Raw genomic sequence first — 18,545 nt, forward strand, 5'->3', positions numbered from 1 at the left:
TTATAAGGCACCCATACATAAGTAAAAACATACAAGGGCTCTAGTGAGAAAACTATAAACTAAAAGTTTACCAATGGACTTTGGAGAAGACAAACAAATGTAGAGATGATTTAACATGTTCTTGGTTTGGAAGACTCAATATTGCAAACTGTCCTTTAGCGTCACCACAACTCTGATCAAAATTCCATCACATTATTTGTTGTTGTGTAACTTCACAAGCTGACTCTAAGATTTAAATGGAAATGCAAAGAGCCAAGAAAAGCCAAGACTGTCTTAAAGAAAAAACAACATGGGAGAACTTGCTGTGCTAGATACCAAGAGATTAACACACTAGAGTCCTTAAGAAAGTGCGGTATTGACAGAAGAATGGCCAGGTGACTGAAACAGAACAGAGAACCAGAACCAGACCCACATGTACAGTCACTTGATTTATGATGGCACTGAGACAAGTGGGGGGAAGACCATCTTTCCAATAAAGGATCCTGGAAAAATCAGGCATCCATATAAAAAAAAAAATGAAGATGAAAGCCTTCTTCACATCATACATGCACACAAAAAAACCAGTCTCAGGCAGATTAGATATGTAAATATGAAAGGCAAAAAAAATTAGGTGAAAAGGCAAGCCAAAGGAGGGCAAGATGTTTGCAAAACAGATAAGATAATAATGGACTCATGGCAAGAATACATAAGGCACTCCAGTGAACCTCTAAGGACAAGAACAGACAACTCAATACAAAAATGGGGCTAAGCATGGTGGCTCATGCCTGTAATCCCAGCACTTTGGGAGACCGGTGTGGGCAGATCACCTGAGGCCAGGGATTTGTGACCAGCCTGGCCAACATGGTGAAACCCCATCTCTACTAAAAATACAAAAATTAGTCAAGTGTGGTGGTGGCATGCTTGTGATCCCAGCCACTTGGGAGGCTAAAGTGGGAGGATCACTTGAACCCAGGAGGTGGAGGTTGCAGTTTGCCAAGATCGTACCACTGTACTCTAAACTGGGTGACAGAGCAAGACTCCATCTCAAAACAACAACAACAACAACAACAAAATCCAAAAAACAAAAATGGGTGAAAGACTTGACTAGGTACTTCACAAAACAGAAAATCCAAGTGGCCAATGCATTTATGAAAAAATTCTCAACCTTCTTAGGAAGGGGGGAAATGCAATTTTAAACTCAAGATACATCACTACACAGCCATAGATTGTGTAAAACTTACATCTGAAAAAAAATCAAGTATTATCAAAGATGTGACATGCATGAAGTCTTCTACCCTGCTTTTTAAAAGTGTACATTGAAACACCATTTTGGATAATGGCTTGGCGTATCTAGTAAAATTGAGTGATGTATTCTCTCTGACTCAGCATTCTTGCTCCCAGGTAAAAACCCTAGAGAAACCAGGGTGTCTGTCCTCCAGGATACAGTTACAAGAAGGTTCATACAGGCATTATTCATCATAGTACATTTTCACCATTTGGAAAGCACCAAAGGTTTATCACTTTGGATATGGATGAATAACCTGTGGCCCATTCATACAACAGAACATAGCATAAAAACAAACGACTTGCTGGGCATGGTGGCTTGCACCTGTAACCTCAGCTGCTTGGGAGATGGAAGTGACCAGATCACTTGATATCAGGAGTTCAAGACCAGCTAGGGTGACATAGCAAGATCTTGTCTCTAAAAAAAAAAAAAAATTGAGATGGAGTTTCACTCTGACGCCCAAGCTGGGGTGTAGTGGCACCATCTCGGCTCACTGCAACCTCTGCCTCCCAGGTTCAAGCCATCCTCTCACCTCAGCCTCCCAGGTAGCTGGGATTACAGGCATGCATCACCATGCCAGGCTAATTTTTGTATGTTTAGTAGAGATGGGGTTTCTCCATGTTGGCCAAGCTGGTCTTGAACTGCTGACGTCAAGTGATCCAGCCACCTCAGCCTCCCAAAGTGCTGGGATTACAGGCGTGAACCATTGTGCCCAGCCTCCAATTTTTTTTTTTTAATTAACCAGATATGGTGGCATGTGCCTGCAGCCCCAACTATTCTGGAGGCTGAAGCAGGAGGATTGTTTGAGCCCAGGAGTTTGAGGCTGCAGTGAGCTATGATGGATGAATCTCAGAGTTGAGTGAAAGAAGCAAGAGTTCAAACTGTGACTGCTCTTATAAAGTTCAAAAACCAGTAAAAGTAACCTATATTGTTAGAAATGAGTAATTACCTTGAAGGAAGGGGAGACGGTGACTGAGAGAGGAAGGAGGGAGCTTTGGGATGCTGATAATTTTCTGTTTCTTGATAAGGGCAATGGGTACCCAGTATGTGCTTTGTGATATTCAAAAAAACAGGGCTGGGCATGGTGGCTCACACCTGTAATCTCAGCACTTTGGGAGGCTGAGGCAGGAGGATCACTTGAGCCCAAGAAATCGAGGATGCAGTGAGCTATGATTGCACCACTGTATTTCGGCTTGGGAAAGAGAGCGAGACCCTGTCTCTAAAAACAAATAAACAAAAACACATTAAATGATTTATGTACTTCTACATGTGTTATTCTTCAATGAAAAAGTTTAAAAAATTACTGTAAGAATGTCAGGTGAAATAAAACTTACGGCAAAAAGCATTAATAGAGACAGGGGAGTTATATTTAATAATAAAAGAATCGAGCAACTCACTCCCTCTTGGGCAGTATCTTATTCTGATTTTACTTCTCTATTGTGTTCTTTGATTCAGCCACTATAGTGTTCATTTCTAGGATTTATGGGTGTCTTTTTCCAAGTTTGTGTCTTAGGAGTTATGTGACTTTATCTCTGAACATTTTAAACAAAGTCTTTTCAGAAACAGCACTATCACCACTAGTTCATTGACGGCAAACCCTCCAGTGTATTCCTTCTGTTTTTATGCCATTTTATTTCTTCATGTGCTCAGTAATTTTTACTTACAAGTTCATTTTCATTGAGATTCATCTTCCTTAGAAGCCCTGTAAGTCTTGAGTTGCTGTGGCAACCTTGTTGTGGATTGCTTTAGTGTTTGCTTCTGCCAAGGCCTTACAGGATTCACAACTGTTTGTTTCTGGACTTGGGGCTTGCATTCATGGGGGGCTAAGTTTTCTACTCATGGTCTGGGGGCCTCATCCTGTACCGAGCTGCTTCACACTCACCCCAGGCATCCCCTCAACATGACCTCAAGGCCTTTGGTAAATGGTCAGCAGCATCCCATGTCAAGGATGGGGATGAAAGGGGATAACCTAGGACAAGAGGCTGCTGCCACATTTAGGCCAGTGCTTGAACAATGGTAGAAATATACAAACAGCTCAAAGAAGCAGGTGAGAATTCCACAAAGGCAAGTAGTCAGTGACCAGGAAATTAGAGCTCCAGAATTCACAGTTCACAGGCATCCACAGGTACCATCACAAGCTGCAAGATTACTGACCTCTCTCTCTCTCTTTCTGCACACAGGGAGGCCCCTGCCGACATGTCGAGACTGTCTATTGTATCATAAAAATATCACATGTGTGAGAAAGAGAATTTATTGACAGCAGACAATTTCATACAATTTTGGCATTTAATTTTAGTCATTACACCAAGGTACCTGTGTGATAAGAATGATGTGTGAGACCAACAAAAGGAATGTTCTAGTCTAGTACTATGTAATAGAACTATAATGTGAGACACAGAAGCAAGTCATGTATAGTTTTAAAATTTTTGGTAGTCACATTTCAAAACATTTTTAAGAATAGGTGCAGTTCATATACACCATGGAATACTATGCAGTCATAAAAAAGAATTAGCTCATGTCGTTTGCAGGGAAATGGATGAAGCTGGAGACCATCATCCTTGCAAACTAACACAAGGAACAGAAAACCAAACACCGCGTATTATCAAAATAATAATAATAATAATGTATTCACTCATAAGTGGGAGTTGAACAATGAGAACACATAGACAAAGAAAGGGGAACATCACACACTAGGGCCAGTCAGGGGATGGGAGGAAAGAGGAAGGAGAGCATTAAGACAAATACCTAATGCATGTGGGGCTTAAAACCTACATGACGGGTTGATGGGTGCAGCAAACCACCATGGCACATGTATACCTATGTAACAAGCCTGCACCTTTGGCACATGTATCCCAGAACTTAAAGTAAAATTAAAATAGATAAATAAGAACAGGTGAAATTAATTTTAATGTTTTATTTGCTCAATATATCCAAAATGCTGCCATTTTTACATATGATCTATATTATTGAGATATATTGAAAAATATTGAGATGTTTTATGTTTTATATTGTACTAAGCCTTTGAAATCCAATGTGTTTTTCACAGTTACAGCACATCTCAAATCAGACTAGCAACATTTGTTGTTGTTGTTTGTTTTGAGACAGAGCCTCGCTCAAGGCTGGAGTGCAATGGCACGATCTTGGCTCACCTCAAGCTCCGCCTCCAGGGTTCAAGTGATTCTGCTGCCTCAGCCTCCCGAGTAGCTGGGACTACAGGCGCCCACCACGCCTGGCTAATTCTTGTATTTTTAGTAGAGAGGGGGTTTCACCATGTTGGCCAGGCTGGTCTCGGGCTCCCAACTGCAGGTGATCCACCCACCTTGGCCTCCCAGACTAGGCACATTTTAAGCCCTCAATACCTACGTCTGGTTAGTGGCTGCTGTATGGGACAGCATGGGTCTAGTCCAATAAAATACGTAATGTCAAACTCTAAATAATATTAGCCAGGCTGGGTGCGGTGGCTCACGCCTGTAATCCCAGCACTTTGGGAGGCTGAGATGGGTAGATTACGAGGTCAGGCGATCGAGACCATCCTGGCTAACACGGTGAAACCCCATCTCTACTAAAAATACAAAAAATTAGCTGGGCGTGGTGGTGGGCGCCTGTGGTCCCAGCTACATGGGAGGCTGAGGCAGGAGAATGGTGTGAACCCAGGAGGCGGAGCTTGCAGTGAGCCAAGATCCAGTCACTGCATTCCAGCCTGGGGAACAGAGAGAGGCTCTGTCTCAAAATAATAATAATAATAATAATAATAATAATAGTAATAGCCATTGATTCAGTAAACAACTAGATAGGTCCTATCTGGAACTGACTGACAAGCCTTGGCCACCTAAGAAAAATTGAAAGCGTGTAGGAGTGCAGTTGGTCTTGCTGACAGCCACAGCCTGTACAACCAGCTCCTTCACACCCACATTGCCCCATCAGTTTTCTGTCCTGACCCCTGTCTTCCTCCTGTCCCTTATGGCACTAGGTGATTCCTGGCAAAGTAACTTGAGGAGAGGTGTTTAAATAAGGCTTATATGTTGGCATCACAGCTCACACACAGGCCTCTGCCAGAAAGAGCAACACAGACTTCTCCAGCATCCTGTGGTCCTATGGACAGATACTTCACGAGATCCCTTTCCGGGCCCTTCAAACCCCACTTTGGAGACCATACTAGGAAACCCAGTTAAGAACAGTAGGCTCAGAAAATGACACTGAAAGGGAAAGGCATGGACACCAGCTTCTTGGTGCCCCAAAGCTTGGGAGCACATGCGCAAAGCAGTGTGCTGGGCCAGAGTGCCAGAAATGCTGGAGGCCACTCCCTGCTTCGCCGGACTCCAATCTGCCTGGGAGATCCATGGCCTTGCTGCCCTGGCTCCATGAGAACTGACATGCTTATCTGTCTTCCTCCCTCAGAGGCAACAAGGAGTCGAACCAGAGCTATTCTCTGCAAGCCCATGATCTTCCAATAAACTAGGCAAGCATGGAGGAGGTAAGACAGGCCCCGACTCCTCCTCTCCCAGGGAGAGAGGAGGTAGTGCCGAGGGCCTGACCCAAGGACTTCACAGTCTGGTTGAGGAGTCCTGGGCCCTGCCTGGCAGAGCCCCCATGCCAGCTGGGAAGGGCAGAATCACCTGCAGGGCAGTTAGGATGTGAGCTGGGGTATGGGGGTTTATCCTCAGAGTGGTGGAGGCCAGAGGTCAGCTAGGATGGAGCCATCAGGAAAGCATCCCCAGGGATGTGGACTGATTTGGGTAATTCCCAAGGCCATGCTTATTTGTAGCATCAGTGAAAAGATGGTGAGAAAGCCCTGTACAATGGGACAAATGAGAGAAGTTCTCATTGTTCCTTTACATTCCATCCCTGCCCTGACTAGTGCATAAAATGGAGCTTTGAAATCTGTCCTCAGCCTGTGCTTCAGGTGGAAACCCGCCATGCTAGCGGATGCGTGGACTAGCAGGTGTGGTTGGTGTGCAGACACAGTCTTGCCCTCGCTCCACCTCCCTCATTGACATTGCCCTCCCCACTCCCCTGCCCCCATCCAGAGAGCTCCTTACTGTCCCTGAGTGATTAGACAAAGACACTAAGGAGTCTGTCTAACCCATCCTTCTCCAGGCCAAGGGCCTCTGCACTCTCCACACATGGCCAACTTTGACCCAGCCATCTCAAGACCAACATTGTACCTTTATTGGAATGAATCACAGCAGGGCTCCCGCAGAAGGGCGGCCATTTTTTTTTAATGTCAAGTGCTGGTCCGGGAGCAGGACTGATCCTGCCCCACAGACTGAACTGGGCCTGGAATCTGTGGCCTGGAATCCACGACCCCATACTTGGCCACTCAATTCCAACCCAAGATGGTCTGGGGGCCTGGGCCTCGGGGAGCCTGGATGTTTGCTTCCTCTTTATTGATCCTAGGCAGGTTTGGAGACAGGGTATGGGGCCAATCTCAGGATCTGGGCATTGAGAATGACGTTCTTGGCCGCTTCTTCAGACATATCATCAGATGACATATCATCAGATGACGTATCCTCAGGCGTCATGTCCTTAACCTTATTCCTGAAAGAGCCATAAGAGGATAAGTCCAGGGCCACATCTTTCCAGAAGCTGAGAAAAGCAGCGGCTTGTGCCTTCAGCAGCACCCAACCCTGCGTTCCCAAGAGGTGAGCCTTTCTCACTCCGGCAGGTCCCCAGTGGAGCTTTGCCAGGAGCCTCCAGAATCAGGTGTGCTCCAGCTCCCAACTCTCGCGAGACCCTTCTCTTTCCTGTGTCTTTGAAGTTGGTCCACCATCTTCACTGCTAGCATTTACTGAGCACTTGCCACATGCCAGACCCTGTGCCAGCTGCTTTATGTAGGTTTAATCCTCTCAAAAAAACCCATGCGGGATGGCTGGGCTACATGGCCTTACCTCTCTGTGCCCCAGTGCTCTCATCTGTAAAATGGGGATAGTGATAGGACCTACCTTGCATTTGATTGTTTTAAGGATAGAGAGAGATAAGGTATGTATAGAACAGGGTCTAACACATAGCAAATGTTCAATACATCTTAGCTATTGTTATTACTCTGTTCTCATTCCACTTTGCAAATGAAGAAACTGAGTCTCAGAGGTATGAGGTAACTTCTCCACGCACACACTAGGAGGTTGTGGCACAGGGAACCTGTGCCCATAACCACTATCTGCTCTCCCTGTGCAGCGCTGAACTTCCTCTCTCTATGGTGGGGCAAGTTTCTATCCATCCTTCAAAGCCCTACTCAGATGTCACTGTGACATTTTCCCCGACTCCCCAAATGAACATTCTTCCCTTGTTAGGTTCCTATAGATCCTGTACATCCCACTGTCAGAGTCCGCTAGCAGTAGCTGTTTGCATAATCTGTCTTCACATAAGCTATGGCTTTCTCAAGGGTGGGGAGTGCTGACCTCTGACCTTTGACAGTCAAGCCCTGGCACAGTGCCTAGCATGTGTGATTCGAATGAGAGCAGGGCGGGAGGGCAGGAGGAAGATGGTAGGGAGGAGGGCAGAGAAAGCCCAGAGGCAGTGACTCCTGTGGCACAGAGCAGAGGACACTCTAGGGCCCCGGCAACTTCTGCTCCATACTGCTGCTCGGGTCCCCTCAGGTCCAGGGAGAACATGTTCATTGGCTCAAATCCCAGAAGGGATGGTTCTGCCAATCATGACAAGTCTTTTCCAGGGGACACTTGGGAGATCAGAGGCCAGAAGTGCCCACGGAGGTGTTGGGTGGAGCCCAGTTCCCAAATGGGGTCCTGGGCTGCTGGGGCCAAGAGGCCAGAGTCCTTCATCAAGACTGGGTTTTTTATGAGGAACTAGGAGTTCAGACAGGAAAAGAGATGTACTCAGAGTTGGTTCCAAGCCAGTCCTCTGTCCCTGGGAGGGGAGGGAGCCTCTGGCAGGAGTGGCCCTGGAGGGTATGCCCAAAAACAATGCCCCCATCCAGACACGCAGGCAGGGGCAAGGAAAGGAGAAGACACGGCCCAGCCCGGGTCAGGAAGGGCAGCAAGATGGGAGCTGGCAGAGGCTGGGTGGGAGTAGGTAGGCAGCAGCAGCCAGAGGAGAAGGGAGACTGCTGCAGACATGGCAGCCTTCAGGCCACAGGCTCTCTGGCAGAGGAGCGGGGATGGACAACGCCCCACATGCTCTCTGTACCAAGGCTTCAGAGCCAGGCCCCGTGCTGGCACAGCCCAGGAGGCTCCCACACCTACCTCATCTGTGGGGAGTGGTCCAGGCTGTCGAAGAGGGGCTGATCTCGCGTTTCCGGTAGCAGGAAGGAGAGGGAAAAGGCCACGATGGCTAAGGCGCAGCAGAGAAAGATGGGCAGGAAGGAGGGGGTCTGGTTGATGATTGTCAAGGACAAGATGGCTCCAGTCGCCGAGGCCAGAAACACCAGCCCCAGACCTGTCGCCCTGAAAGTGGAGGTGAGAGCTCCTCTGAGAGGTCTGTCGGGTTCAGAGGCTGGGCCAGGCCAGCAGCTACATGAAACCCCACACCCTCCAGTCTCCACCCTGTCCCGTCCTCACTGTGTGATTCCAAGCAGACAATAATTTCTTCTGGGCCTCTTCAAGGGAGATGAGGAGGGGGAGAGGCAGAAACCATGCAGCATTGTGTGGAAGTGCAGGGAGAGGACGCAGGCAGTGATGCCAGCCAGGCAGGAAGATAGTGCTCCCATCACCAACCTCAGGGAAGGATCTGAGCCTCTGAGTGGCCCAAACACTTTGCAGGCAGTGAGTGCAAGGCAGGGGCTGGAGTCAGGCTGCCTGGGTCCAAATCCCAGCTCTGCTGCTTGCTCTGTCTGCCCTTAATCGAGTGCCTTCATCTATCTGGTCTTGCATCTGAAATAGGGTTAGCGATGGCATTTAGGGGATTTTCTGGGGTGTTTAAATGAGATCACTTATGTAAACTGTTTAGCACAGTGCTTGTCACCAGGTGAATGCTTGTCTTACTTGCTGCATTAATCTTGTCATTGTCAGTCCCTGCTCATGCCACCATGGCCCCCTCACCCACCAGACCCCATACCTGAGCACAGTGGGGAGGAGCTCGGCGGTGTAGAGGAAGAACACAGTGACAGTGGCGGCCAGGCTGAACTCTCCAAGTGTGAGCACCAAGATCGTCATGGATTTCAGCCCTGTGGCCGGACAACGTGGCCAGCTGAGTCTGAGGCCATCCTCCCCTGGGGCAGGTGAAGGAGGCCCGCCCATCAGCTCTCCCTTGACCCCTCCTAGAAGGCATCTGAGCAGCCTTCCCTACCACCTGCCCAGTTGGCCAGCAGGCTCAGGCATTCCATCAGAGGAGGGGCAAGCTGTCAGAGGCCCAGTCAGTCCAGAAGGCAGGACATGTGCAGTGCAGAGTTGATCAGCAGGGGTGGGGAGGTCCCCTGGGACCCCCATGGCCTCTCAGGCCACTGTCTCCCATGCTACACCCAACACCCCCATCTCTGCCTCCAAGACTGTGTCTTCGTTCCACCTCCTCACCCAACTGCAGCTTCCTCACCCCACTGGGGATCCACTCAGGGCCAGGCCTGTGTCCTCTGGGTTGGGACCCCTGCTCAGGGCTGTACCACCAGGGCTCTGCAACGTGCTCAGAGTAAGAGGGTATTTGGTTCCTGGGGCCTGAATGGCTGGGATAGGTCCCAAACATTCCAGGATGTTTTCTGGCCAGCTAGACAGGCACAATGAAGGGGAAACTGGAGAAAGCCCATTCCTCAGACCTGGTGAAGCTGGGGGCTTCAGCCCCTGCCTGCCTGCCTGTCAGCCTCTGCAGGACCCTGCCCCAGCCTCACTCCCATTCCAGTCCTGGCTTTTCTTGTCTCTGGGATGAAATCAGAGATCCAGTTTTATCTACTGGGGAGTCCATTCCTAGTTTCTCTCAAACTTCTGAGTTTACATATTTCTGCTTGACTCAGCGTAGACCCGCTTTTTTAAAAACCACCAGGCAATAAACATTCAATAATAAATTTGTTTCCACATTTTGTGTTACCCAATCTACACTGCCAGCATCTGGGAGTGGAAAGGTCCTAATCCAGGCACACACAATTCCAACCCTGGAGAAAGGGAGGGAACCCCTCCAGCAGGCCCGGATCTAGCCCCCACTGCCCTCGCTGGACTGTGAAAAGGCTCCGCAGGCAGTCATTCTAAGTGCGTGTGCTGCACAGATCGCTCCAGCTCTAGGACCTGTGGCGTATCCACTGCTTAGGGCTCTTTGAGATTCTGAAGATAACACCAGCCCTTCCTGTTTCCTTTTCTAGTGCTAAGCCCGCAGGAATGCAGCACTCAGCCCCTCTGGAAAGGAGGGGCCTCCATACAAGAGCTGTTCCTGAGTGCTGAGCCCCACATGACACTCAATTTTCAGTGGGCAGGTTATTCCTGGTGCAGCTACAGAGAACAACAGGCACTTCCCAGTCAAAGGGGCTACAGATGACAGGTGGGCCTGGGCAGCGGTTGAAGGAATATTTTTGCCATCATCTATTCACATGTAACCATTAGACCTACTTCTAAGGTGGATTGGAATCTGGTGGAAGAAGGCTGCTGCCTGCTGTCCCCTGGAAAGTACATCCTCCTTCCTCAGGCCTCCGAGAGAGTGTGGGCGCCCTGTCTGGGAGACCCCACCCAGGAAGGGCAGTGCTCCAGGGACTGGAGGTGCTGGGGCCTCTGTGGGGTGGGTGGGCTATAGGTGCAGGAGGCTGATTCCCAGGGTGTCTAGGTGGCTGGCCAGGGCGGGCGGCAGTGGGGAGGGGTTTTGAGAAGCAGGAAGGCGGTGGGCAACCCACGGGGGAAGGATGAGCTGTACCTTCAGGGAGGAAAAGGAGAAGCAAGCACCAGATGATGGTTTGGAGGAGAGTCACAGCCAGGCTCCACTTCCTCCCAATCTGCTGGAGGAGAAAGATGCAGCACAGCCGGGCAGACACCTCCATGATGCTGGGGACCACATGTCTGAAGTGGACGCTCACGCCCAGCTCTCTCATTCTCAGGCTCAACGTAAAATAGGTGTAACTGACGGTAAACCTGGATGAAGCCAGGAGGCATGTGCGCGTGCATACACACACACACACACACACACACACACACACACACACATACATGGAGCCGGGAATAAAGACAGAGGCAGAGCAGCAAGGGTCAGGGTAGGAACGGAGGAGAGAAATAAGCACAGAGACCTGTGATCTGTGTCCTTGGGCTGCCCTCCCTGCAGCCTGACCATTCCCATCCTCTCCCTAAAGTTTCCAGCCTGCGCACCTGTTTGCAGTCCCTGCCAGCGGGCCCTGGATACTCACCACACGCAGCTCATCACCAAGATCACCTTGCAGAGCTGCCTATTCTTACAGAAGTCCAGGACAGAGGCCTGAGTCACCTTCTTTCTGGGCAGCTACAGAACAAGCAGAACCAGTCAGAGGCAGAGCCAAGACCCCAGCTTGCTCCCCAGCCCCACAGCACCCACAAGGCCTGCCTGTCCCTGAAAGTGCCAGCTGGCGTCTGGCCTTCCCTGGCAGGGTTCAATTTTGCTGTCACCATTGTCCTTAAGCAGTGGACTGGGGGCACCCTCTGAACCAATGTCCCACCTGAAGGGATGAGGAGGGAAGGGGCCCTTCCACAGCCCATTGCTCCGGCCCCACTCCTGGCTGGAAGCCCTTTACCTCGTCCAGCAGATTTGAAGGAATGGTCTTCTTGTTCACACTTGCAGCGTAGCACAGCATCTGCTTGGCCTCCTTCACCTTCCCTTTCATCATCAGCCACCGTGGGGACTCCGGGAGAATCCTGCGTGGCCAGCCCCTCTCTTATCTCATTGTTCTATGATGCCCAGAGACCCCTGCTGGCCCTCTCGTGGCCTCATCTGTGGCCATCCTGTGCCAGCATGAGGTGATTCAGATGTCAGGGCCTTGAAGGCCACCACTGACCTTGAGCCCTCTGCTCCTCCCCGGCAGTCAGCCCTTCCCCTGTCTAAGCCTCAAATGGCCTCCACCGCTGCTAAGTGACACCCTGACCACTGGCTGCCTCTGTCTCCAGCCTCCTTGATTTGCCCTCGGTTATCACCGAGAGCTCTCTCCTTTTCTCTCTAGGGGGGCCATCCCTATCTGCTCAGGCACACTGAGGGCTCCGACCTCCATGCCACAGCCTCTTGTAGAGCTCCCATGCTTTTAGGTGGAATTTCTCCTGTTCCCTGTCTCCCCAACAGCCTGAGGAGTGTGAGGAGGCAGGATCCTGGGTCTGACCCCAGTGCCCAGCACTCTGCCTGGGTGAATGGAGGGGTGAGTGAAGGTCTCTACTCTGTCCCGTCTCTCCCCTGCCACATCTCTATTGCCTTTGACCTCAGAATAAGTCCTCTCTGTTTTTTCCCATCCTCTCAGGCTGTCAGAATCCACACAGATTGGCATAAAAAGCACTTATGTGTGAAAAATGGTGCTCAGTGCCCTTGTATATATAGTCTTGTTTAATCTTCATCCAAACCTGGACCTAGTATGATTATCCACATTTTACTCCCAGGCTTGAGGAGTAAAGGCTTGCCCAAGAGCACACAGGCAGAGCTATGTACTTGGGGACTGGTACAGCCTCAGTCCCCTAAGGTGGTATAACTTTTTGATAAAACTATGCCTGCTGATTTCTTACACCACCACTCCCTCCCTGACCACGATTCTGGCTGGTTGCCATAAACACACACTCAAGACACTAGAGACAACTTCATTCCTTATACCTGCCCTGCTCCTCCTCTCTCCCACCAGGGTTCAGCAATCAGTCATCATTTTCCACTCTAAGGCTGTGGAACTCTCCTAAAGAAAGTCATTAAACTGAGACTTCTTCAAAAAGATGGGGGATTGGCCTCATGTCCACTGAAAAAACAGGAACAAAAAAAGGATACCAACTCTCAAGGACAAACAGAATGGGAGGGAGGACACGATGGGAGAGATGTAACAAATGCACTGAAGAGGTCATGAACAGAATGTTGACATAAATATGGACAATAAAGATATTCTGATGAGGTCTCAGATGCAAATGAGGAACTATTAGAAACTGGAGAAATGGCAATCCTTGCTACAAAACGGCAAAGAACTTGGCTGAACTGTATTCATGCCCTAGTGTTTGTGAAAGAAGGAACTCGTAAGTGATGAAATAGGACATTTGGTGGAAGAAGTCTCTAAGCAAAGTGCTGAAGGTGCGGTATGGCTTCTCTTGACTACTTACAGTAAAATGTGAGAAGAAAGAAACAAATTAGAATTTATAATTAAAAGGGAAGCAGAACTTAAAGATTTGTCAAATGCTCATGTTAGCCATGTTGTTTATTCATTTTCCATGAATAACAAAGTGTGTTTGGGAGAAAACACCAAAGATGTGGCCAAGCTACTGTTTGGTAAGGAGGCTAGTACAAATCAGCAGAACTAACCATGGAGACACTAAAAGAATAACCCCAAAGATACATTAGAAATCATTGGTACTGCCCCTCCTATCACAGGCCCAGAGTGCCAAAGCCTAGGGGACATAACTATGTCAAAAGAGGGACCTTGAGCACCCATAGCACATTGGTGCTCATTGCTAACAGCCTACCAATAGAGGCTGGAAATCCAGTTCATGGAAGGGACAGGGTCTTGAATCTCTCCTCCTCACTCCCCATACAGCTCTCATCTACTCAAGCTAGGCAAAGGGGAGTTCAAGAGAACTCCTTAGATAGATGAGGGGACTGCCTTTTAAAAAGGACATCTACCATCCCACTTTGGCTGGAACTTGCTAATTCAGAAACATGGGGGCTTGCGCTGGTATTCCAGACAGTAAGAGAGATTATAGGAGAGTTAATATGTGTCACCTGGAGTTTGAGGGCCTACATAAACCCAGAGAATGATGCCCATCTCTCATCTGGGTATAATGAAGGCAGAAGGTTGAATGGAGCCGCCCACCACAACAGGGTGGAGGCTGGGGAACAGTGGGGTTTTTTGGCCAAGTGGACCCTGCTGTCTTAAAGGCACCCCATGTGCTGGGATGAGGAGACCTCTACACAAAGAGGCTGTGGGGTGAACTGCCAGGGACAGGAGCTGAGGGAGGTCACAAACAGAGCACTGGGAGCATTAGGAAATTCCAGTGCTCAGAAGACCCACGAATGGACCCAAGAGTGATGGCATTTGAATATCTACCCTACAGAGGACCCTGAGAGACTATAATAGCCCCTGCCATGTCAGTCTTTGGTCTATTTTATCTGATGTCCCTATCCCATGCCTAGAACCTGGAAAATCAGAACGAGGAGATAGGAAGAAGAACAATAGGTCAGAACAGACCTCATCATCCTTGGCCACTATCCTGAGCGAGGAGCCAAGAAAAAGCTGTGAATCTGATATAAGATTAAAGTTTTTAATTGAACTGGACTGAATGTTTTTTTTTTAAACAGGGTCTCACTCTTCTGCCCAGGCTGGAGTGCAGTGATGCAATCATAACTCACTGCAGCCATGATCTCCTGGGCTCAAGTGATCCTCCACCTCAGTCTCCCAAGTAGCTGGGACTACAAGTGTGTGCCACCAGGTCTGGCTAATTTTAAAATTTTGTGTAGAGGCAGGGTCTTGCTGTGTTGCCCAGGCTGGTCTCAAACTCCTAGCCTCAAGCGCTCCTCCCACCTCAGCCTCCCAAAGTGTTGGGATTACAGGCATGAGCCACTGCTTCCAGCTCCCATGCTGTTAACCCCATCCTTTATCATCCTTACTACACATGGTACAGTTAAAATGCAGGGGCTTTGGAGACGGCCCCTGAGTTCAAATCCCAGGTGCCCCACTTTCTAGCTGTGTGATGTTGGACAAGTTATTTCCACCCTCAGAAGCCTCAGTTCTCCCTCCTCCCCACCTCCCATGACATGGGAGTAGCATACTTCTTCTAGAGGGGTCAAGATTAAATATAATAATGTCAAGATTAAATATGATCATTGTTTCATGCAGAACTGCCTAACCCTTCGCACGTGAGTTCTTTCAGCTTCTTCTCACCTCCCTCTCGGCCTTCTCTTTTGTCCCTCTCTTTTCCCCATCTGCCCAAGGTTAGCTGTGGCATCTCACTTTTGTTCTCAACCCTTATTCCTCCAAGTTTTGCCCCATCAGTTGTCCTCTCCCAGCCTCAATCTCTTAGGTTCCTGCCTGTGACTCCCCTACATTCAAAACATCTGATACTCTTCCCTGACTCTTAGTTGCCCATGTAAATCATCCCTTTCTCCCTTTTTCTATGAAAGTCATCTCCTGGCTGAATTTCTTCTGCTCCTAGTCACTCCTTAACCCTCTGCCACTGCAGTGAAGCCACCTGAAGAAGGTCACCAAGGCTGGCAGACCCTTTCCCAGCCTCACCCCTCTTGCCTTCAACACTGACCCTTCCCTTGTCCTTAAACCCTCGGCCTTCAACACTCTTCCTCCTGGTGTTCTGACCACCTCTCTGACATCTCTTTGAGGGTCTTCTCTGGGTCGGGGAGGAGATTAATGCTGAGGTTCAGAGGCTCTGCCCTTGGTGCCTTCCTATCTCATCCCATCCACAGGCACTTTCTCCCAGGGGAAATCCCACCCATTCCCACAGTTTCAAGGACCCTCCACTCTCATCGACATCCAGCCCATCAGACCCAGCCCTGTACATGCCCTGTACTCGCTTGCTCACCAGATATAGGAGATGAGGGGGACCGCAAGTACCCCACCCACCAGAAACAGCAGCCGCCAGTGGGGAAGACTGTAGGCGATCCCCGTCAGCAACATGGCCCCAACAGCGAAAAAGCAGTGTTCCAGGATAATGGCGTGGGCCCGGTGCTCGCCCACTAACCACTCAGTGGCTGTGCAGAAGCCAAGAGGACAAAACCATGGTCACTTCAGGGTCCCCAGGGCTGCCCTTGCATTCAGCCTTCCTGGGTATCCCCACCTTCTCTGGACAGTTGAGATCAGGCAAAGCTGCTTCTGCTTGTCTCTGCACTGGGTCCAGAGACAGCCCCTCAGAGCCTGGTACAGCACTTCTGTTCCCACCAGGGCACACCCTTGTCTCCTAATCATACACACAGCTTCCTTCCCACTCCACCTGGCTGCTCCCTCTGTACACCCGCTGTCTGACCATGTGCCTCTCATAGAAAAGACACAATACCAGACACGTGGCCTGACACATGGTCAGGGAAGGAACCACTGTCCTTGTCTTTGTTCTGAGTGTATTCGTGCTTTGGCCACCTAGGCCTAAGGATCCCAATGAGAAGAGGTTCTCCTGCCAGGAAACCCCGAGCAACTAGGCAGCTGCAGCTATAAGGCTGCACTGCGTGCTTTAGTATCTCATAGGCCTGGGTTGAAGTCCCAGCTTCTTCACTTAGTTGCTGTGTGACCCTGTGCAAGTTGGTTAACTTCCCTGAGGCTCAAGAGTCCTCCTCAGCTGAAGGAGTAATAGAATACTGCCTGCTGAAGAGAGTCGCATCAGGAGGAAATGAGACAATGCATATAAAGGGCTTAGCAGCTGCCTGGCTCTTCTTAGCAGCTATCTGGTTCTTTCTTCTTCTTCTCCTTCTCTTTCTTCTTCTCCTCCTCCTCCACCTCCTCCTCCTGCTCCTTTTTTCTTTTCTTCTTCTTTCTTCTTTCCTTCTTCTTCTTCTTCTCCTCCTCCTCCTCCTCCTTCTCCTCCTTCTTCTTCTTCTTTTTTATTTTTTGCATGGCCTTTCTTAAGGTCTCAGTAAATGTAACACATGGGGCTTGGGGGTATGCAAGGAGTGTGCGGTGGAAGATGTGGGGTATGAGGGAGTTAGGAAGGAGATGAAGGTGGAAGAGCAGTCAGAGTACTGATTCTCTGGCATCTCCAGGCAGCCAGGAATGGAGATCCTTTCCCCTTCTGCCTGTCCAATTAGGCCCCTGACTCTGTGTCCTGTGGGCTCCCAGCAGGTGCCCACGCCACCACACACCTGCCACGCCCTCTTGCAGCCATGCCACGCCCCCTTGCCATCTGGCTATGACGTCACGCCCCCTGCCACTACTTCCCCTTGTCACCCGCCTATGCCACCATGTCCCTGTGCCACCCCGCCCTGCCCCATTGAGGCCCAGTCTCACCCAAAGAAATGCTGCTGATGGAGTAGCCCACCACTGACTGCGAGATGCCAAAGCGAAATAACAAATACAGGTGAAAGCTGTTCACGAAGGCTGTCCCAAAGCCGAAGATGATCAGCCCCAGCAGTGACAGCAGGATGGCAGGGTAGCGGCCCATCCTACAGGCGTCAAAGGGAGGCTGCACCAAGCGCACGGATCTCCCTGTCCCTGGCTGGCTCCAGCCTGATATACCTGGGCCAGGCCCTGAGCCATCCATGGGTCCCTGGAGAACCCTTATCCTCACCTCCCTCAGCCTGACACACTCCAACCCTGAATGCCCATGAGGAGGAGGTGGGATGGCTCGGGGGCCAGCAGAACCTCCTGCGGACTCACTTGTCAGTTATGAGCCCGAAGATGAGAGAGCCTATCAGGATTCCTGCCATGAACATGATATGTGCAGTGTCCTTCTTCGTCTCCGCGTCACATACCAAGTCAAACTGTGGGTCAGGCACAGGGATTGGTCATGGGTGCCCACCTTTGGGTCCAGAGACTGAGCCTCATCCCAGGGTGGGACCTATAGGCCAAGGAGACCTGGGGTAGGGGCAGGTAACTGTGTGCGGCGTGCCTCAGCTGTTGCCTCTGCTCTGCTACCTCTGCAACCCCTCCAGCACCTGCTCCACCCTGAGAGCTGGGCCTGGAGAGAGTGACAAGAGGCACAGGCCAAGATGTGTGGCGGGGGCAGGGGGTAACTGAGCAAGGGCAGGAATCAGTGCAGACCCTTTCCCAAAGGCAGATGCCAGGCCCATCCTGCAGATTCATGCTAGTGTGGTCTGTGTTATAAAGGGCCTAGATTGCAGCTCGGGTTGGGAAGCCCCGTAAGAGATGCCTCAAAGCTGCTTCTTTCCCTGAGCCCTACTTTTTATGAGTTCTAAGGTCAGAGCCACAACTACAGGAGCGATTTCTTGGACAGATGGAAGGAAACCCTGCCGTGCAGTACCCATCTCTACCCCAAATGTACTCTACAGATAGGCAGGGCCAGCACTGGGCAACAGGAATCCTAATTTTCTGCCCAGGCCCTGCCTCTGCAGGGTGACTTCAGGCCAATGGCTTCCCATCTCTGAGCCTCGGTTTCCCCACCTGTTCAGTGAGGGTGGGAGGCACAACTCTGAGCCTGTAGGGAAATCTAGATGTGTATAAGAGACAGCTTGCCTTCAACACTGACCCTTCCCTTGTCCTTAAACCCTCGGCCTTCAACACTCTTCCTCCTGGTGTTCTGACCACCTCTCTGACATCTCTTTG

At 50.0% G+C, this 18,545-nt stretch overlaps 1 protein-coding gene across 1 annotated transcript in view; it reads right to left on the minus strand.

The window, feature by feature from the left end:
• Nucleotides 1-6,411: 6,411 nt before the first annotated feature.
• Nucleotides 6,412-18,545, minus strand: part of SLC22A14 (solute carrier family 22, member 14) — a 39,556-nt gene continuing 27,422 nt past the window's right edge. The window contains exons 3-11 of the mRNA XM_011999493.1: nt 17,640-17,743; nt 17,271-17,425; nt 15,859-16,027; nt 11,889-12,009; nt 11,529-11,620; nt 11,045-11,259; nt 9,275-9,428; nt 8,464-8,664; nt 6,412-6,802 (exon numbers count right to left, since the gene is read on the minus strand). Coding sequence (XP_011854883.1) covers nt 6,658-6,802; nt 8,464-8,664; nt 9,275-9,428; nt 11,045-11,259; nt 11,529-11,620; nt 11,889-12,009; nt 15,859-16,027; nt 17,271-17,425; nt 17,640-17,743 — 1,356 coding nt within the window. The 3' untranslated portion in view covers nt 6,412-6,657. The remainder of the gene's footprint in view (nt 6,803-8,463; nt 8,665-9,274; nt 9,429-11,044; nt 11,260-11,528; nt 11,621-11,888; nt 12,010-15,858; nt 16,028-17,270; nt 17,426-17,639; nt 17,744-18,545) is intronic.

This window comes from Mandrillus leucophaeus, unplaced genomic scaffold (assembly GCF_000951045.1).
Source record: "Mandrillus leucophaeus isolate KB7577 unplaced genomic scaffold, Mleu.le_1.0 Scaffold595, whole genome shotgun sequence".
Classification (NCBI taxonomy): domain Eukaryota; kingdom Metazoa; phylum Chordata; class Mammalia; order Primates; family Cercopithecidae; genus Mandrillus; species Mandrillus leucophaeus.